General features: G+C 38.5%; 1 protein-coding gene across 2 annotated transcripts in view; it reads right to left on the bottom strand.

The window, feature by feature from the left end:
* LRP1 (LDL receptor related protein 1) overlaps positions 1 to 23,168 on the bottom strand; it is a 132,392-nt gene extending 109,224 nt beyond the window's left edge. For both annotated transcript variants that reach the window (XM_053455716.1, XM_053455717.1), the window contains exon 1: positions 23,035 to 23,168. In XM_053455716.1, the coding sequence (XP_053311691.1) occupies positions 23,035 to 23,125 (91 nt within the window). In that variant the 5' untranslated portion in view covers positions 23,126 to 23,168. The remainder of the gene's footprint in view (positions 1 to 23,034) is intronic.
* Positions 23,169 to 23,368: the final 200 nt, after the last annotated feature.

The following is a 23,368-nucleotide window of genomic DNA, read 5'->3' as shown; positions in this document are numbered from 1 at the left end:
TATTTAAGGATATACTTAATTGAGTGACCAACATTCAAGCAGGGATATCAGCCATAAAAATATTAATTAAGATTTTGCCTCTTCACTCTAAGATCCAGAGGTTGGGGCAAAAACATTGAGACTCATTGAGACTCTGGGCCAAACTCCAAGAGTTCTCAGTTATGGTTATTGCTGGCTCATAATTTTACTTAACTCTTATATTTAAAGAATACATATAAAAAAAAAAAACGCCGGATGTCGCTCATTGAAAGGTGTGAAAACCCACCGATATGTTGCGAAAAGCCATCCCAAAAACTATTGTCTCTATGCCATCTGCTACGACAAGTGGACAAATAAAGACAGCAAATGCAACGTGTTACATCTCATACACTGAGCCGATAATTCCACTTGTAAAATCTATATACATATCCATTTTCTTACTAGGAACACCTTCTTTAAACCCTGTTACTTGAGTCCTATATGCAGAGTATTCACATTTCACATTAACGTAGCCATCCCATTACGCAAATCGCTATCTGCCCCCTACAAAAGCACCAACACCACCTATCACTCAAGGGGCCGAACAGTTGCATGTCCCTGGCCAACGTGACTGGTGACTTTTTATAGAGTATACCGCAAATGCTCAGAGCGGATAACAGTACACTAAACACTCTTCACTTTACGCAAGAACAGGAAAAAAAAGTTACTACGCACTTTAATTTGCCGGTGTTTAAACGCTACATACTATATTACATATTGTAATGACAGATTAAATTTAATGTGCATCAAACTTTTTTGTACAGGGCCAACAATTAAAGGGCTTAAATTAACAGTCGCAAAGACAATAAAAAGTTTACTGCAGTTCCATTAGACAAAGGATCTGTTGTGGACATTAAAACGTGTCAGGACTGCATGCCACTGCAGTGAAATCATACGGAGCGCTGCGGCAATGACAGCAATCTGGTGGGGAGACAGAGAACGTGCATTGCCAAGTCTGGAGAACCGGACACAACGCACTGATTTAACATGTAAGGAACTGGCCTATATGTCTCTAGAAAGCTCATGTTTTTATCGACAGATAAGTTTGCCCACCAAAAGCCACTACATAGAAACATAGAACTTGTTGGCAGAAGAGACCCATTTGGCCCCTCAAGTTTAACCATTTTTCCTGATGTAAGGCTCAAATCTTAAGTCCTTGGTCTCATTATAGATTCCAGATAGTGTTATGCCTACTCCATGCATAGTTAAATACCCTAACTGTATTGGCTTCTTACATTTATGCTAGGAGACCATTACCACTTATCTAACACACTCTCAGTAAACTAAAAACTTCCTAGTCAATATCCTTCTGGAGATGGGGTCTCCATTACTGCGCACTATACTCTAAGTGAGGTCTCACCAGACCTGAGTAAAGGGGTTTACCACCTCGCTTCCTGATACTAATGCCTCTAGTATACCAAGCACTTGTCTAGCACTTAATACGACACGGCTACAGAGTTGATCTACTACCAGACGCAATCGGAACACGTCTACATTCTTGCAGAACAAAACAGAACACAGAATAAAACGTCCTATCAAAGCAAAAAAAAGTCTACTTCTTGGACCAAACGTAGGCAGCAAAATAAAGATAAACCCCTTTACTACGGGTGCTATAGAATACTGCATGATTCCATTATTATGTGGAATTTATCCTACTCTGATTCCAGGAACATCATGGACTAGTAAAGTGAAACTTTCAGGAGTTCAAAGAGTTTTACTAGTTCCAGACTTCAAAGGTTCACAGGGTAGGGTCAGTGCAGAAACTATAAAATGTTAATTTTAAAACCAAAGACAAAGGTTCACCTACACGGAAGCTACACGGAGATATTTTTGCTGGAACTGTGTAATTTATGGCTTGTATGAGTGAGAATATTCACTTCGGCTGTAATTTTCAATACCATGTAAATGGTTTATATTCCATACTGAAATGCTATGCACTTCAGCCAGAAGTCTTTTAGATACGACTGCAATAAATACAAACATCTGCTGAGGCAATCTCGATGTCCCCAGCCCGTCTACCACAACCACCAGCCAAAAAGTGAAGGGAACAGCAACTCTATGTTGCTTCTACTTCTTTGTGCCCCAGGTTTCCCACGAACCCCCTGCTTAATCAAGAAACATATACAATCCCAGTTTAAAGGGACACTTCAGCCATCATATGTCGAGGGCAGCTTAGTCCAACGACAACACCAGAGCCCATGCACAGAAAAAAAGTTCCACTTTTTTATTTTTTTTTTATAAAAAAAGTTACAATGCATTTTTTGAAGACACGGCCAGGGCCATTATAGTGTCCCTTTCAAGATAACTCTACTTTTAACCTGGCATTTTACTGTAACCTATAAAGAGCGCTAGAAAGACGATTGTGCTTTTCTTTTATGGTTGTCCCGTTCCCTGTAATCAGGCGAGCTAAAGAAAACAGCATTGACAATAAACAAGTCTTTCAAATCGCTCTAACTTTAAAAACAGATGTTATTTAGAAAAAAGCTGGAGGAAAAACAAAAACAAAAAAATTCCATCAGTTTTTGCTGTTTTCTCCCATATTGTACTTCTCAAACCACGAACAGGGCAACAACAAGGAAAAACAAGTCTGCTTTGCACACAACTGTAAGATTTAACCTCTACTGCATCGGGGAGGGGGGCCCAATTCTTTGCATGTAAGGCACAAAGACGCAGGAGTATTGGTGGAGAACCTCATGGCGCAAAACTAGAAATGGTAATAAAGGGGTTCTTATCAAACACATTAGCTTTGAACCACATCTACTAGATGCGGAGCTTGTGAAACATTTACATTTCTTGCCAAGACACACGTGGGAAGCAAATATTGACATTTTGGAGACATATATGTACTTTCCACATGGATATTTATTTTCGTGATTAAACATTTGAATTTATTGTTTGGTCCATAAATGCCCGTATTAATGATATTATTTCTGTTTCACGGATACTGCAAATAATGTGCTATTTGCCATTTTCTTAGAGTATGGTCAGTTTACAGCCATTGATATAAACCCAAAACGTACTGTAATGGAATAGTTTGGGGGTGCGGTTTTTAGAGGTATATTATTCAAATCACAATGTAAACATAATAATCTATGCGTCTTTGAAGCTGCCCGAAATACAACGGCAGCTTTCACTCTTGGTAGTATATATATCTGAAGCCCGTAACATCCACATACATCTGAACTTCTGAAATGCATCATCAGTTAATAATTTGCCACACGGAGAGAAATAACAGAATGGGGAGGAATAATTATGCAGCTCTTGCAGAAAGGAAGTTAACACAGCTTGTCCCATGGTATAAACACAAGATGATCTATTCAATGCACTTGTGTAACAGTGTGACATGGGTATGTAACAGGAAATACACGTCTATGCCTTCTGAAGAAACTACTACATTACATATTCCCAGTTGACGAGAATGGAAGAAATGGTATAATGTCTACTAAACTCAGACATCTCTGAATAATATACAGGCCAGTGGCACTTCATCCACTGAGATATCCTGTTACAAATTCAACTGAAAAATACGGAACTCGATGTCCTACATACCAAAAAACAAAACAAAGGTGGTTGGACTGAATCCAAAGGACATTATCATGAAGCGAAATGGCCAATGTGAGCTGGTAGCCAAACAGGACAGCCAGTATTATGAAAAGAAGAAAGCTAAACCATGGGTGATATGGAGTTATTACACTAAATTAAGTTACCACATGTCAGAAGGCAAGCTCTAGTCATTCTTATACAATGACTATAAACATACTCAAAGCTCCTGGCATTTACTACATTTTGTAGTTCCGTTCACCCAGTATCATATATATGTATATATTAGAAAACCACTAAAACTATTTGTGTACCAAGGGAGAAGCCATCTTCCTGTTCTCTGTATGATTATTTCTCCCCGTTGAGTTAACTCTTACCCATCACTAAATGATGTTGGTTGTTGGTTCAGGCAGCTTTTTTTTTTGAAGGGTAGGGGTCAGAAGAATTTGCAAAACCTCAACACATAGCCAGGTCACCCTCAACCATGTGACAGAGCTTTAATTTAAATATCAACGTCCACAAGTAGGTAAAAAACTATCCAACCCATTATGCAAAACAAAGTCATTGAACACAGTAGAATTTAGGACAATGTTCTGGACTTCTTTACTTCCTCTACTCACTCAGATTCCTGTTTGTTTATTTTTTTCACCAAAAGTTACCAAGACCCCAAAAAAACATTCTGGATTACAATGCCCACACACGAGATTTAAATGTATTATGTTGAGCTTTAGAAACCTATGACATGTAATCCTTTCCAGGGACTGTACTATATGAAGTATACAGTGTGATTCCGCTTTCATTACTAAATCGTACAAAACACTACATGTATTGCAGCACCTTTAAAAAGCACAATACACAATAAAAATGTTTTTATTGGGCCAATCTAGGGAATGATGTAGGGTCGCACAAGCTTTCAGGACCACAAACTACTTAAAAAATTACATTGAATATCAGCCAACCCAAAGGAAATGCATATTAAAGTACTTTTTTTATTTTTTTTTTTTTACACTAAAAATGTATGTTAATATGTATTCTTTAAAATGTGAAAATAATTGTCTTAAGGAGAGAATGCAGCAGAATGCCTTCCGAATGGACCAATGACTCAAGGGGAAGGGTTCGTCATGGGGGACGCCACATACATTTAAAGGGACCACTCAACTATGGATTGAAGTAGATACGATCGCCAGAGTGTCCATTTAACATAAAGCAAATCGCCGGTCATTATTACTGTCCCAAAAGTAAGTAAGGCCAATGGATTGTAGAGAGAGAGTCTTGCAAATACTCCCAGGATTATGAAGCATCCAAAAGAGATATTTTGTTCCATTTGCGGATGGATTTAATTAGGTTTTATGCATTGTTTTCCTTTACATGCCTGCAATGTGAAATTGGGCAATGAAGCACTCGCTGCTGAACAAGCAGCAAGGCAGGTCCTTCCCAAACAACAATCCTTCAATAAGTCAGTCTTCCTCTTGCTTGGTTTGTGAGGCTGCAAATCATATTATGAGTGAACTGGACTTTGTATGCCACACCGTGCCATTTTAATCTGTTCAATTGAGCACTAAAGCACTTATCAAGTTTAAACACTGATTTGTTGCGGTAACTTTTTTTTATGACCACAAAAAGCCTGATTATGTGGCTAGTGATCTCTTGTCATTTAACTAGTCCTAAAACCCTTTTTTCATACAAATAAATGTAAAAAATATTTAGCCCATCTGAAAATCTTGTTCATTCACTGAAATTATTCATGCACTCTACGTGGTCAGCTATGTAGGGGGTTAAAATAAAACACTTTAATCAGATCGAAAATACGTTGTGAAATTAAGAGCATCCTATAGATGGAACAAAAAAGGGCTTCCAGGATTAAAACCACAAAGCGCAGAATCCTAGTGTCCACCCAAAGCTAAAGACATAGACCTATTACAACTAACCATCAACATCACAAGATTTCTAACTTGCCTGATACGATAATGAACACATTACACATTTGTTTAAGGAATGAGCCCAAAACGCTTACACATTACTTCCAGTGCACCTGCATAGGAGAGGTTATTCGATACAGTGATAAACCAACCAAGGGAAACATTACACACGCAACAATCGAAATGTTAAACAATCTGTTTCATTTGGATCAGAAAACTGTAACCAAACACCAGCCTTCATGTTCAGGGCAGTGAACGCAAAGAATGTATAAAAATGTTACAACTGGATTCAAGTTCATTAACTAAGAAAAGAACCACTCCAACTCTTGGACTTCTTTCTCATTTTCCTTCTCCCTATGCATCCTCTGGGGCACTTGAAACCATTAGTGTTCAGTCCAATATACATCTATAATAGGCTGCTGCTACACCCTCAATGTGCGTGTTACAGAGCATTAGCAGGAAGAGTACTTAAGTATGCTTCCTGTTTACATTTGCTCTTTTCAGTAAAGGCTCCAAGGGGAGGAGTTAAATGAGACAGAAGTAACACTTCCCGACTCAAGTAACTGATTCGATGCTCTAACATGCATTGGAGTAGATTAAAAAAGAATATAGATTAAAGATGGGGAGTAGGCTTAACAGATGTGGAAAACACATTGCCATGCATTTTACAAATACTACAAAGCCAAAGCTATTGGTCCCTTATTGTTCTGGCAGCCATAAAATCTACAGGGCTGTCTACAAAATATTAAAAACTGAGCCAGAAGTGACATTTTTAGAGCAACCTAAAGAGCGTAGAACTGCAGCAAAATATCCCAAGTGGATTATTAACAGGTTGCTCATTTTCAAAGTGCCCAGGAAATCGGAGCATGACTACCTAAAGTAGGTATCTAAAGCATTGGAAAATAAATGAGGCTGTGTCAATCCTAAGCACAATCTCTTTGTGTCAGTGAGTATATAAATAAATCACTAATAGTCTTAATGTCAGAAACGAAAAGTAAATAATGCATGCCATTAGAAGAACCAATATTTAACACTTCTGACTTTTGATCGCTTAAAAGTAATAAAAGAAACTCTCAGTGCCGTTCAAAGACTTGTAATGCTATTTTCAGCAGACAGTGTCATTCAGCAGTATAGTTAACCCATTATCATACAGAGACCTTTGAGCTTCTTGCTCTAAACCCAGCTCTATCTAGGAAAAGAGAAAAAAAGGTTTTCATTCGGATATTACATATACAGGGCCCAATGTGCCAGCAAACAAGACAATCCGACGTACAGAGAGAAATCTTTAACCAAGCCTCCGTGTACCTCTCCCACTCTCTCCCTGCCTGCACAAGGGACCTTGGGACGCTTGCCAATGGCATTTTAGAAAGCAGGTCTCCAAGTTCCATGTAGAATTCAATCTACACCTAAAACACTGAAAAGCAGCGGCTGCCGACAGGGATGTCATAGAATCTGTGAAGTCAGTGAAATGCAATATAGCACACGAAAACATACACACAAGCCGATTAAAGGTGCTGTTCCTTTTGGACAAAATATTAACGTGATTCCCCTGGTAGCTTAAAGAGGTATTTGCTGTTTCTATGGCAGCAACCTATCAGTAGCTGCTTTAGGGTCACATAAGTGTTATATGAACGAGGAAAAGTTTGACATGATTAAAGCATTATTTTGGAAAAAAAGGAAGAAGAAGAATTGGGTATACTTGAAATTATTGTTTTTGACACTACATTCAGCTCCTTGATAACACAATCAGGGTGGCATAGTATTTCACTTATATGCATGACAATATAGAACTGTAAAGGGCTCCTGCTAAAGTCTTAGAATAACCAATACCAGTAACAACAAACATGGTGGGCCATATTCTTAATGTGTGGTAACTAGTGAATATGGAGCAGGGACAATCCATTAGGACTGTCCCACATTTACAATTATTCCTTGTACACATCCTAAATGTTAAAATGGTATCGTTTTCACGGCATAAAGCGGTACGGAATTTCCCAAAAACACAAATAGGCCATACCAGGATCAGCCAAGTCAATGGGATGGGAATATAACAACACTATACCTCAGACTAACAATAAGTAATGGCTACCCCATTCCCCCCAAAAAAAGAGAATACTACCGTGGCTAGTGGCAGTCACAAACACAAGGGAAAAGGATCTAGCGGCTGGACTATTGGTGTCTTATGGATCCAATACAAGGAGGACAGGGAGCATATACAGCCCATAAAAATGAATAAAAGCACAACCGGCTCATCACCAGTCATACCAACGAGGCCGTATAAACTGCTTCCCTCGGGTGCCAATTGTTGACTGGGTTAAAAGGAGGTCACGGGAGTTGAAATGCATATTTATTTTCTGGAGAGGCTATATTAAGGGAAGCATGCGATTCTCACAGTCACCCTCTGTTCTGAGGGGACTTGCGAAGGAGAATGAAAAGTGTTGCCTCCCTCGACTTCTTTCAGCAAACTGTGACAAAACACGGCCGTGCTGCCCCACCAGGCATGCTGCTGCCAGATTTCGCTGGGAGGCTATATCTTTCTCAGAGAATTAGCTGCTCACATTGCAAACCAGATGCTTTGACTCCATTCGGCAGACAGAACGTGGAGCTGCAGTGTCAGTACCCAGACATGACAGGAAGGCTTTCTGACCGGCCACAAATCACACTCTGCACCTAACAGGGATCGCGTCACTAGAAGGCCAGCCAAGGCAATCATCTCCTTCTCTACAACAGGAGTGGACTTTCAATCTTCTCCAATCAGGAGATACCTGGAAACCTCCACCTTCTCCTAAGGGAAAAACGCTATCAGGCTTCCTGCTTGTCTCCATATAATTACTGCCTTTTTGTACGCCTGGCCTCTTATCAATTAAATGTACTTCTGTATCTGCCCGCCAGTTTACTTGGTGCCTTGCTGCTGCGACTATCCTGCACACACTAAGTAATAGCAGACTTCTAAAGAGAAGGGAGGGGGAACTCAACTGCCCTGTTTAGGAGTAGGGCAATCATCTCTAAATATAGAGCCAGATCCTGTCCACTTTACTACTGGCACTAAACCACTTCCCTGGGCTGAAAGCTCTTTGTAATCAGAGAGAGAGAAAGGGAAAAAAAATAAAAAAAAAAAAAAAATCACATCCATATGGATCTCCTTCACCTATAATAAGATTCAGAATGGGCTAGATGCACAGCACGGCCTTTGTAGGGTATGGCGCTTTCACACCACCGCACAAATTTTAGAATGTTTTAAAAATATTTTTAATGTTTAGGTATACCCCGTTTTCTAATAATAATAAAAGCATTTTTGATAATTCAACCAGGGAAAGCGAAGGAATGTAAAAGGGCTTGCTTGGCACATATTCCTACAATAGCAACAGAGAATGAGTGAAGTGTGCTTTTTTCCCCCCAACATATGCGTATCATACGTGATTCTGTACAGTCGCAGCTTTAAATACTGGTTATGAACTATGCTGCAACTATGTGAAGCATGTAACATATCCTACCCCATAGGAGGATTAGAACAGACAACTCGTTTAGCCCCATTAGGCATCTCTGGAACACACCATACGATTTCTTTTTCTAAACGGATAAGAGCTTTTAGGTTTTTAGATGTCGTATAAGGAATGTTTTACTTTACTGGGAGGGTGGTAGATAAACGGAACTGTTGCCCAGCAGAAGTATTCAAGACAGAGTAACCTAGAGCAGTCAGGTAGCATACTGCGTTTTTTGTTTGTTTTTTTTTTAATTTTGGAGGGTTTTGGCAAGAAGTACTCTAATCCAATTTATTCATAATGCAGTGCCATTAGATTTTAATAATATTTAAGTAAAGAACCTTCTAGGAATTTTAGTGTTAATCTGCGCTAAGAATGTCTGCGTTAATCAACTCAGCCCCTGGTTGCGTTGATGGATTCCTTTCACAGTTGGGAGTCTCCATCATCCATTTGTTTATGACTACATTTGGCCTCAGGATATTAAATACAATACATGGCTATGAAAAAAAAGGGAAAGTCTGGTAAAACCGGGGCAGTCCCCAGGACCTTGCCACTGACAACTGCCCCACTTTAACCACAAAAGCATTTTACAAAGCAAGTGCACACAAGTAGAGATATATATATATATATATATATATATATATATATACACATATATATATATATACATATATATATATATATATATATATACATACAAACAATATAATAATTTATACACATGATCAATCTATTTTACTAAAACATCTAAATGATGCAGTATAAATGAAAGTATATACAAAATGAAACTATAATAAAAGTAATACCCATGACAGCAAAGTATGTCTTGAGTAAAGCACATTGTCATAGAAAATAATAAGGAATACGTATCTCACTCCCAACACAACTGCAAAGGGAGGTCTAAGCAGCTGCCCAATATCTGTTTACACGATAGCAGTACCTCTTGTGTTATGGCATCGGTCGGTCCTGGTTATGTGTATTATAACTGATGTGACTTCTATTATAAAGGAACAAATTCAAATGCAGATAGCAGCATCAAACAATGGAAGTTGATATATGTGGCAAAGGGTGGCAGATCAAGCGTACAATTTAATTTTCCAGTCCTGATGTTGTCATCGTCCCCAATGTTGCTTCCCTCGTACAATCACAGTGGCTACCAAGTAAGATAAAAAAGGGGATCAAGATCCTCTAAAAAGGACGTCCAGATGGCTGTTCTCATAATATAAAACACAAGGTGGGTGCATTTTACGTATCATTTGCTTGTTTTAAGAGGTAAACATCATTACATCATTGTATCCATTACGAAATTAAATATTCAACAAAGATTATGGTTTATCCAAAAGTGATTACATTACAGAATACAGAAGGATTTCTCTCTTTCAGGAAAGTGTAAATTTAATATTCTGCAAGACTCTGTAAAGTCATCTTGTTATACTGTATAGTCAATAAATTAGATGTCAATGATGCCTACCAGTGGGAGGGTAGTAATCCCTGAACTTTATTTCACTGCAGGAGGGCTTTCCATTCTTATATTGTTTCAAGCCAAAGTACTCTTTTCAGGATTTTCACGATTATCCTCCACATTAATATCGTTTTATGATTAATGACAGCCTTTGCATGACCATGAAATACTGTGCCGTAGAGAGCAATGCAGGTTAACATTGAAAAGAAAAACAAATGGTTTTAATTTCATTTTCCTCCAATAAACACCCTTTATCTGCAAATCTGAAGGCTGCCATTTTTGACAGCCATATGATATTTTGTCTGACTTGCCAGGTTGAAGCACCACACTGAGCTTATTATTTAAGGGAAAGCCAACGGTGTCCGTTCCTCTGCCGAAGCGCAAGAGACACAAGACATTTAAGGAAAGGGTTTGATCGGATTTTACTGAGAGAACTCTCTTGACAGCTATGGAATAACAGGAAAAGGATGACCTGTGTCATGGATCGCAGGGGTTACGAAATAAGGATCATAGTCTACAGCGCAGAACAAATAGCCCTGGGTAAGACAAAGTTCTCTGTTATGACACTATTTATCTTGGCTATGATGTCCACACGGACTCTCAATTCATTGCCTGGACCTTTTAAGTTTTTATCAGTAGTTTCCTTACCATTTGAATATATCCACCACCCTCATCTCAAACACTTTAGGTGTCAAGAAGGGGAAGGGCCAGAACACAGACCACCATTGATTCTACAGCTCCCTGAGTCCATCAGGGGAGAACAGCCCAGCCAGACCAAGATCCCCATTGCCCACAAAAGCAGATAGCGGTGACGTTATACAGGGCAGTGCCTGAAAATCAGGACCGTCTTGTGAAAACCGTGACGCTTACAAAAGTATGCGTTTGTGGCCCTGAAGCTTTTGCTGGCAATAAAACAGATACTCCCAACATGCCAAAGCATGCCTAATACACATATATGTTTCTCCTTTTGTCTTATTTCATAAGATATAAGTAAAAACAAGCCAAATGCTAGCAGAATATATATTTCTACAGCAGAAATTATACTGCAGCAAGGAAATCCATGAACAAACCCATAACATCAGAACACAGACCATGTTGTCCTGAACCACTGTGCAGAACTACAGCTTACGATGCCACTTTTAATCATTTTAATGTTCAATTCTGGTAGTACAATGGTACAGTGGTACATAATTGATACAATGTCAAATCAATATATAATTTAATGGACGATGAGAATTTGAAGAGAGCTTCACATTTAACTATACATTATACAGGACCAGCCAAGCAGAAGTTCAATAGTGATGGATCTCCACAATGGCTGCGCACTCCCCTTATCCACATCAACTATCCCTTCATTGAATAAACCCAACGTTTTTAAATGAACAGTACAATGGAATCTATCCTGAAAGTTAAAAACATAGAAGTTTGTTCCTGAATAATCAAAGATGCCTGAATTTCAGTGACAGGAAAGTCCTAGCATAACAGAACCCTTGTTTCTTCTGCCATATACCACATTACATCTGGAATCTCGGCAAAATCAGCACTAGGGAAACCACACAAATACCATTACCAATAGGCGGAGAAGGAAAATACAAGGTCCAGCCAAAAACAATTCACTTTTCAAGCTAAAATACAATTAAAATTCTCTCTTTTTTTTTGACTTGCACTTCCCAGATTCTGTGGTTTGAGAAGTTAAATATCACCACAAAGGCATGAGCCCCACTTGAGCATTCAGGCGAGATCCTGCCACAGAATAGGAATGAACCAAATCACAAAATTAATTCCTCTACTCTTCAAATCTTTTTCTTTCCCCACTTCAGCTTCCATCCCCCATGGAATATCATTTAGCATGATGGAATTTCCTCTGCATTCCTTTTAGAGTTTCCACCCATTTCATACGCGGAACTGAACTACAACACGTGCCATCTGTGGTCAGCAGAAGGAGCTAGATAGAATACACTCCTCCTGAGACAGGCTGAAGAATTAACTGCCTTCTTGAAGAACGTTTCTAAAAAAGCAGCAAACGTCTATTACGCAGTTGTCTAAAAAGTATTCAATTTACTGAAAAAATGTACATGGACATCAAATCATTAACTTCTATGTATAAATGGCACCCAAGGAGATACTTCTCTTGGGTGGTGAATAGAAACTTATTGGGAGAACAGCTCAGGCTAGCTGAGCATACTGGGATTTGTAATTTAAATACAACTACTCGGCCACTAGCTACAAATTACACTTGGAATTCTGAACTAATTTTAATGAACAGCAAGACTGACAGTTTTACTAATCAGTTAGGTCAGGTGCTCACAATATGTAGCCCACGGGCTAACTACATGTCAAGACATTGTTTTTTTTCCAGCAGGCAATAATGTTAAAAGATACAGATAAATTAATTCAGCAAAGACAACAACATTAAAAAAATAGCTCACATCTGTATTCCAAATTTAGTTCCATCAGATAAAGACAATCCAACATGGCGGAAGAGACAATATATATATAATAATATAAACAGGGGTTTGGAGCTAGATCAGGAAAAAAAAATAAAAAAAAAAATAAAAAAAAAATAAAATAAAAATCTACCTGGATCAAAATGATACAGAACCCTAAATTCAATATTTTCTTCCTCGCTCTAATAAATATATCCAATACACTTTTGCATATTAAGGCGTCTGTCACCTTGATATTAGATCTTAAGCTACAAAGGCTATTAGAGTAAGGTAAATTAAGACAATGTACTATGAGCAGGTGTTAAAAGAAATTCAATAATAGGCATATCTAAAATTACTTAATTTGGGAAAAATAAACCCAAAATAAAATTTGGCATGGTTTATCTGAACACAGATAGATGATGCATTTTAAAGAGTAACTCTAAAGTTACTAAAAAAAAACCTAAATAAAAATAAATAACTAACTTATTTTAATAGGTCTGGAAGTAGGAAATTATAAACTGTACAGTATCTCCCCTTAAAAAGAATATAACTACTAAAGACACAAAAAAATAATCACTACAAAATAAAACACTGAATGGAATATATGGCTGTACAATTTTATTTATAGACAACCCGTCATATAAAAATGACAAATTTGGATCAAGCACATGAAACAGTGTGAAAGTCTGTTACAAAATGTTCATCTCTCTCAAGCAGCGAAGTAGGAATGTCTCCGCAGTTAAAAAACCTGTGCAAGTGGGAAACGGAGAGCCTTTGCTTGACAGATGGCTATTTCAGGCAATAAGCGAATAATTGATTTCCGGACAGAGCTCGTACCCTGGCTAATGCCAAGACTGGTGTAGTCATGTCTCACTTCACCTATGAAACCAGACAAGAGATGGGACTGCTTGCTGTGCATTCACTTCCCAGCCTGGCAAAAATAAAGACTTGCTTGCTTCTCTGTACACGCCAGCATGAATGAACAAGGATTGCGAAGGTGGGGTTATGGTAGTCTACATTCTTTAACTTTTTACATTTTTTCCATTATTAGCAACATCTTGGCAGAAAGGACGCAGAGACTGAAAAACAGTGACCCATATGAAACACATTGTACCTGGACTTCTCCGTACAAAATAGCTTGTGACGCCAAGTGTTTTGGATTTGGGGGAATATAGTCACGACAGGATTTTCAAAAGGGGTTTCTGAGTCAGAGCTTGGGTAGAACAAGATTTTATGACGCATATTGAAGTCATCAGTTATGGATACCTTGCGCCCAAGCATTCTAGCAGGGTAGGGCTGGGGCAAGCCATACAAGCGGCCCAGTAATAAAGCAGTACAGGGACATATTTAGTAGACATGTAAGAACCACAGACAGGATCCATTCGTTGCATAAATGTCCATATATTCAGGGGGGGGAAACTGTTACGGTAAAAACTAAAGTGGAACGCATAACAAAACTGAATTTACTATCTTCAACTGTCTGAAATATTTATTTTGACAAATTTAGTATCCGGATAACCTGTCATGTTTTAGTCAAGAGGAAGGCATTTTCCAGCTCTGTATTCTGTAGCAGATGTGCAGGCCAATTGCCTGAGGAAGCTATTGAATTGAATATTTCCTTATAAAAACAATAAACGTACTGCTAAATGACTTAAACAAAGCCATACCTCTGAGATGGGTAATCTCTTGTGTTTCCTGAAAGCTAGGCTTCCCCGGCAGGTTTCCCAACAAGGAATTTGTATGGCCATGTAGAGTGTAGAGTGTACTTACAATAAGATAAGGCTCTATAATTCTTTTTTTTATGATTACCAAGTTAATAGAGGAAGGATTTTGACGTAAGGTTCTAATCCATGACATCAGAAGGCATCCACTGATTCTATTTATTCTTTTATTTTATAAATAGGTGGGCTTTGTTAGAAGACAATGCTATCGAGCGTAATTCAATAACTCGTTCATGACAATTCTAATAAAGTTTTTGAAGAAAAGAAAAAAAGCCTATGGAATTGATTGTTAAGGTAATATGATGTGACGCCTTATGGCCTAGCAAACACACAAAGAAGTTTGGACCCACCATTACATTTTTGGAAGAATACAGTACACCCATATTAGGTGAATATAAACTGATACAAAAATGTATGATTAAAAAAATAATAATAATAAATAAAAAAAATCTAGGAGCCATAGCAGCCCAACTCTTGTCAGCAATTCTAATTTGGTGGCAAAAAATTGAGATGCACAGTGGCTTCTTTTAAAGCTACAGTTCATGAGTTTGCAACGAAAGGCTCATATTGTCGTATAAACTGCCACTCACAATGCATACGTCAGAAGCCTCATCCTGAGCTTCTCAAAAACGATTCTCTGGTCCAACCAGGGCAGAAAGTTCGAGAGTTTTGCAGTGACAATAATGTTAATACAAATCTCAGGCTAGTTAACCGTTAAAAATTTCACCACTAGAAGTAGCAGATCCGGCCCTTTAAGAAGGGGGGGGGGGACAAAACAGGAAAAGAGAATTAACATCTGGAGGATCCCTAGCTGGAATTTTCCAGGGCAAAGACTTCCTCCCGGGATATCTAATATGTTCAGAGTGTTTAAGATGCCTATACACCGCAAATAAAGAAATTTATTGACGCTGGAAAATTATTTTTTAAAGGTTTTTTCCTTCTCTAATTTAGATTGTAGCTTTTTTAGGACTCTGCTCACAAGAGAGCCATCAAATATGGGGAAAAAAATTAGTATGCTTAATAAATTAAAATATACATACAGTTAATGTTTTTATATCCACATTTATCAAATTAACCCCTTAATGACAAAGCCCGTACATGTACGGGCTCAAAATACATTGTTTTCAATGGGTTTAGGGACCGCCCATTGTCCTTAAGGGGTTAAAAGCATTGGTTGGAATGTCACTCAAACGTAAATACTGAAACTCAACATAAATATTGAAGGCTGGCCACAATTTCTGCAGGTAGCACCATACATATATTTTTTTTTATCGATCTACTGAAGGTGCAAAATAAAGAAGAGAGATTAGCATTTCTATTAGGAAGATTACGAATACAGACACTATTTGTGTAACTATGTCAAGTCTAACATACTGATGAGCACAGTTAAAAAAAATAGTTTACAGATTGTTTATACCTCTATACCAATGATTAGAAGAGGTCTACTCATCCATGGAATCGGTGTGGCGTGCTGCATGCACACAATACAACATTCCCAGTCTTAAAACACATTGGTGTTTATTCGCTAAATGGAGATCTGTGGTTTCAAACTCTCTCACTTCACTATTAGTTACGAAGCTCTAAAAGCTGGCCTGTACAAAATATAAATGAATATGTAAGCAGGCTGAAGAGATTTAACTATACGTTATATAGGGCCAGCCAAGCTCTTCCACCAACAGAAACTCTCTTGGGCCATTTTTTTCCAGAATGTATAATGAAGTAAAGCTTCTGAAAGACTCACTTTGGTGAATAAATCCTATTGTGAGTTAGTGTGTAAGCATGTCATAAAACATCCTATTTGGCAAAACTAAAAATGTTAAAAAAAAAAAAAAAGATGAAGTTGTATATGTACATACCACGCACATCACGCTCTCCCTACAAGCAACTATGCTCTCTAAATATATATATTTTTTACGATGAATAAAAGAGAAACTCTTATTCAGGACTATCCATCCCTATTAGTTTGACTTTCAGGATTCTATCTTCATTTCATTTGTTTTATGTAAAGTAACATTTTATCCCGATGTCCCCTGTATCTTTCTGTAGCAAAATAAAAACTACTGAAGTAAAAGAGTTAATGTATGTACTATAAGATCTTGCTTCTATTACTCTTAGACATAATTTATAGCATCTATTTGATACAATAGTTGACAGATGTGCAGATTAGAAACCCATATTATTTTTCTTAGGTCCCATAAAGGGGAATTATACGAAGATAAACCGGGAGCCAGCAGTATCATTTTTGAGGTTGTGGTTTCCTGGCTCCTGGAGTTTGTCAAACCCTTGAATGATTACACAAATCTGGTGACTTCTCGAGCAAGAGGCCACTATAATAGAGTAAGTCACGCGAAATAAGGATCTACCCTGATTGCTTCGAGAGTCAAAAAATTACAAAATGGTAAACAAAATAAAAAAAGCTTCAGAAATGCAACCATTAGTTATGGTTTCCCTTAAATACTGCCTAGTGAACCACATGGTTAGCATGGCTTTGGGTTTGAAACCTGGCCTAGCATCCAGCCTAAAAGCACCAATTATTACTATTGGTTAGGTGTTTTGCTTGCTGCAGATATCGCATATAATAAAGTTAACACCTTACTTTAAAAGATGCCTTGTATTTGAAAAAAATAAACAAGAGCGACACTCCTAACAGTAAAATGGCACAAAAAGCTAAAGCCAATGTCAACCTATAGGACATGCTCGACCTTTTCCAAATTCACATTTATGTGAAAGGGTGATACATACTTGTAGGTAAGAAATAAACATACATGTCTTATAACCCAGGGATGAACAAGCGTTAAAAAAAAATCATACCAAAGGAAACTCGGCTGTCTTCTGATTATAAACTCCAATAGAACTGTGAGCAGAGATGGAGGGCTGTGTACGCAATGACTGTCAATAGTGCTTAGTCACAGACGAGTGAAAATTACATAGGTGACCTTGAATACACTGTTATCCATCACCGACACAGGAATCTCAATTTGTTTCCCCAGCAAAGGGGGGATGTAATCTGTTCAAAAACAGAGGGGTCACAATCAAAGACACCATTTTGTAGTAAAAGCTACATAGGTTGCCTGGAAACAGAGACTAAAGAGATGCATTTGTAATGTATGCAGGGCTATAAAGGTGTACATGAAATTTTATTACAATGAAGGCATTTATGTTTTAACCAGATGAAGGCCAGAAGAGCAAACATAACAATAAGCAGAACATAAGAACCCAGTCCTCAAACCCACTCTCCACTTGGTAATTGCTCCTTGCATCCAAGCCAGAACACTTTAAATGTAGAAGTATCAGTCTTTACTGCTAGTATCCACTTTCCATAGTCAAGAAGAATCCCGAGCTTCTCAAATACTTCAAGGTGTCTGCTTACTGTGCAGCTGGAAGACTTGATCACGAAGTGAACCAGCTCTGTGGAACTCAATTTGTCTTAATCTGTCTTAAATGATAGGAAGGGGCTGTATTTTTTATTTTTTTTAGGAGATGTTCAATTCCATTCTAGAGACTATTTGAGGAGGAGGAGGAGGGCTGAAATTCATTGATATTTAGCCACCTGAAAAGAGTTAATGAATCCACAGAAAAAGCTTCATGGTAGACAATGCTTAATTTCAACAAACCATACACACTATAATAGATAATCAGAGGCCTAATGCACGTAACTAGGTTTGATTCTGGATGAGTTTGGTTGACCTCAGAGCTACGCAGTTAACCGATTAGATGATGCCGTGGAAGTTTTTTACTTTAGAACAAAACAATATTCATTTTTCTTAACGTGTCTATTAAATATATAGCTGTATTAGCTCAAGGAAAAATTAAGACTTTAGTTGAGGTTGCTTGGATGGACTTTCATATTAACAGAGACCTCCAAGGTCCTGAAAGCTTATATAACTTTTAGACATTATATCTAATAGGTTTAAACACCAATCCTACAAAAAGACACCTAGAAGGTGTGTAGTACTGGATAATTCAGTATCTGCTTTTATTTGACACCCTAGTGTTTCAATCTGTGGTAAATGGACCACTACAGGGAACTTCTGAAGCCAATGTCTGATTAAATTGATTAGTTTTGTATTAGGAAGGGAAGAGTTCAGTGGTGCTTACTGTAAAAATGGGCGATATTATATGAACAGAAAAATATGTTACTAAGAGCATTGAAGAGGGGACAAAATGTGAAAATGACTGTTCTAGCTCATCACTTGTAGTGGGAAGAAGCTCAGAGATAAATGAGCAAATGAATCAGCAGCCAGGCACAACACACGTGTTCATGTTTTCTCTGCAGTCTTAAGACCCTTCTACAGCTTGCAAACTTAATTTACCCTTAGTCAAACAGTATCAAGTACTGGCAAACAATGTCTGTATGTCAAACACAAAGCACAGGTGGTAAGCCACATCTTTAGTGTGACCACCAGGGCAGTTCCAACATTCGGCGAGGGAAAGAAACAGATCTGTCAACAATACAATTACCGTATAATTAATGCATCCTAACAAATGGCTTTTCTTCCTTAAAAATGTCTACCAGTGTTCTGGCAAACACAAGAGTCAAAGGTTTTATTGATGGGAACTCCATGTAAGATGGTTAATGTATTCCACAGATCTATGAGCGCAGTACACCTAACCATTCATGGTGCTGGAGTAAGAGTACAGTTTGTAGAAGTCATAGGCATGGTTGAGGCCACAATTTTATACAATATACACTGGTAAACAGTGAACTGGAGTACAGTATTCCCAGAGCTACTCAAACAAGAAGTAAGCTCATCTACAAGAATGTTATATCAAAAGTCTGAGAATTACTGCAAATAATATAGCAGTGTCATCCAACACACAGCTAGTAGCTATACAGAAATACACAAACTATTATTTCCCCCTTTATGAAAGACTACCTTTATGTGCTTTGGGATAAGCATGTGTAGGTGATGAGCAGGTTTCTATCAGCTAGCAGTCAATCCCAAATGGAGAAGACTACGGGCAACTCTCTAGATGTCGAAACAGAACTTTCATAATTCTCAGCCAAAAGGTACTGAATAAGGTCATAAAACACATTAGACGCGATTTAAAACACATATTTTGCAGAGATTCCAGTACTTTTTACAGCAAATGATGACTGTATTTTTTGTTTTTTTGGATTTAAAAAAACAAGATGACACGTTTCATTTTCCACTTCCCCGTCTGCTTGTGAACTCTGCCTTGAGATGCTCAATAACAGACGCCGCGTTAATTTGATTTCATTCTGAGCTCATCTTGCTTAAACTTCCATTGACTTGGCAAGAGTATATTCTTTCAAAAAAATCAAAGGACAGCTTGTATATTACAGCATAGGTATCTGAATGTTGATTGATACATTGGTATGTGAATGATCAAGAACATTTAACCATTTTACGCCTGAAATATATGTGTGTGTGTGTTAATGTATTGGTTTACTTAGTCTGTTAATACTAGTCTTGTTATACCCCTTGAATATGTATTGTAAGAAGTGCTGCGCAAATTGTTGGCGCTATATATATAAAAGATAATAATGTAAATAACTAAATGTGAAATTCAGATGTGTGAATTACCGAAAAAAATAAAAATAAATTAAAATTTGCTTTTTTAACTACTTTTGTATTCATGTGCCGTGAAACCTAAATGTTTATTAAACTTCAGGTGTTCCTGTGGCAACCTGTCAGCTCACGTAAAAGGAGAGAGAAGAAAGCGTAGTAAGGCTGGTGTAGGTTTATTCACCGACTGGTGATAGGCGCCAACTGGAAAATAGTGCAAAGGATATGAGGAAAGCTTCCTAAAATAACCACTTACATTGTTAACTTATGGCTTGCTGATTTGAATACATTTTGTTTTTATCCTGGGCTGGTAACCATGCTGCCAACTCTAAGGAGTAAAGTCATAATAAAGGCTTAAAGTAAGTTATCTTAAGTGTTCTCAATTACAAACTCACTTCTCCAACACCCATAGAGGTTGCAGAGAATCAGAGAGGCATCTCACACCAATTCAGACCAATTCTGCACCAGAAATGTCATGTTGTGTTTTGAAACGTAGCTTTTGCTTCACAGCCAACATCTTCTTTGACAAGTTCCATGATTTTCTACCAAATATCACTAATACATTAAACTAGGCAGTCCCAAAAGTCCACCTAGCGTACCCTAAGGAGTACATATAGCACAGGCTAACACATAAAAGACTACATACTGTAAACAGCGCTTGTTTATTTGGGAATCGCTTTCACTTTGCACTTCAAGGTTCAATCAAAGTTGGTTTCTACAAGTCCCAACATATCAGAACACAAGCGAGTTTTGTATATTAACAATTCAATCCATCGTGCCTCGAACGCACCGATTTAATTATTACACAAATTTGACATAACCGTACAGTCCTTTAGCGTCCGAGGTCACAACAAGGCTTCACTCAATTGCTGCTAACCCTTAGTGAGCAAACCTAGAATTCCTCGTCTTGGGATTGCTCAGAACGTTGGCGCTTACTGGGATCTGTTCTGGAATCCTCAACAACTTACTGACCTTATTGATGGTTACGTTACTAAAATTGTGTTCTAAAAAAAGAAACATGGACAGAGTATTTATTTTGCTTCCCATAAAACAACACTGTTTATGGCTGTAACAAAAGAAAAAACAACAAACACAATCCTAACTTAAAAGGGTGTCTTTCCAATACTATATAGTCTGGGTATGGAATCGGAGAAGACATATGTTGTGTAGCTCCAGAGCTAGGTATTCCATATGATTCACTTTATAAAACTTTGGATGAATCAAGTGCGGATACTACTTTAATAGGAAACTATTAGATTGTATTAGCAAACCTTGGTTTAAAAATAGAATCTATGGGCAAAAAAATGTTACCCAAATTGAGAAAATGTAACACAACCTCCCTGAAATCAAGTTTCAGATTGTGCAGGGGCTGCGCTCACATCTGGTTTTCAAACAAGTCCTTCTCCCATGAAGCTCTGGTTCAGTCCCTGCCTGCGTTGAATGCCATGTCACGCACTGGAGGCGCACTGCAGCCTTGCTGTGTGTGGAGGAAGCTGCTGATGTGGTTGCAGATGAGGTCTGGAAATTGCATTGGAGATGCCTTCACAATGTCTGCCTTGTATTTGCAGGGAAGGCTGGAGGCCCTCACTTCTTTGCAAATAAACAATTCCCATCAATTAGAAAATTATAAACGCAAACGCACGCCTTCATGGCTGCCTGTCAGGCCACATAACTCATATGCGACACATAGAATTCAAAATATGGAAGGAAAGAATTAAAATGCTACAGTTCTCCAAGCTGCGCCGCAGAACAGAGATACTTTAGATCTCGTCAAGACCCAGGCCCAGCATAAGCTTTCTTATAAGCATCATCGGCGTAAATAATTTTTCATATGTCCAATATCTCCCAGCATTTAAGAATGCTTCCCCACCGCTACCTCCTCAACCATCAGGTAAACAAATACTCCACGAACCCACAATATTAGGGTGTGATACAAGATGCAACTTATTATATTTTGCAAAGGGGGTGGGGGGGCCTACTGCTGATCTTAAGATATCATGGCATAAGGACACACAGGTAATACATCTGAACGGCTGAGAAAGTTGCCTACGGGTAACAGAAAGTACCCCCATCAACTGTATTGTGCGGTATGACCCACGAATGGCCACTAATATGCAGAATAAAAAATAGGTGGATGGCTCGTATTCTATATAGGTTGCCAATTTTTTTTTTTATTCATTAATAATACATGGCATTGGACTTCTAGGTCTTGCGATCAAGGTATATATTTATGGAATCTGCTATGGCTTTGATTGAAGAGCTGATCCTTTGTCAGTAAAACATATCACCCATCCCCCCCCTCCTTTCAAAAGAGGCACCCATCTAAGCAAATGACATCCCATTGTTAGAGCAAACAGGACAATAGACATCACCGCTTTAAACTGTTATCAGAGACTTGGGCTAATTAACCAGACCTCATCTCAGATGTGCCTTTAACCCCTCAGCTGCTGGAGGGGCCTACAGCAGAACATTGCAACAGCCCTTCCCATCTTCACCTCCAGCATCCCAGGGTTAACCCCTTAAGCACCGAACTGCTTAAGTAATAGGAGGGTTAGGGGGGGGATACATACATATACGTGTGAGAACGTTTAACTTTAAAATGCTGCAAATCCTAGAAGATGCCAGCTGGCCGAGAGATAATTGTTTAGATATTTCCATGAATTTAATACAAACGGTTGGATTGACTACGGGATCTGGTTACACCATATAGCCAAATACAACCTAGCTTGTCTTCTATACTATAAGCTCATGTATAGATCAAAAGATCAAAGCCAGGGCTGGCTAGCCATGTATGTTGCATCCATATTAAACTGCACATTTTGCTGTGTGCAAGGCCTGCAGGGATAGGTGCAATCATAGGAGACACAACCCCACCCCCCACTTTATTCCCCCGAAGGGGTTAATCGGACGCATAGAACAGGGTAACACTCACCATCGCTGACAGAGGTCGCAGGGACGGCCAGGAAACAATACAGAAATCCCAATGCGATCACAACTGGAACATCTGTCCGAGGAGACGGCATTGTGTGCTGGGGCAACTAACGGGTTAAAAGGATGGTGGCGAGGGGGTGCCTTTTTTCCCCACCGTGTCCCTCGCCTGCCAGGCTCCCTGTAGATATGTGGCCACCAGCAGATCAATGAAATATCCAACCCCTTCCCCCCTCAAAAAAAATAAAAAAAAAATAGAGGGAAGGTGATGGGGCTGGAAATATGGTGCAAAACGTAGCCCAGGTCTATAGTCCAGCAGCGGGGAGAGGTGCAGGGAG

Source organism: Spea bombifrons, chromosome 2, assembly GCF_027358695.1.
Source record: "Spea bombifrons isolate aSpeBom1 chromosome 2, aSpeBom1.2.pri, whole genome shotgun sequence".
Taxonomy (NCBI): Eukaryota; Metazoa; Chordata; class Amphibia; order Anura; family Pelobatidae; genus Spea; species Spea bombifrons.
This window is presented reverse-complemented; position numbering and strand designations above follow the sequence as displayed.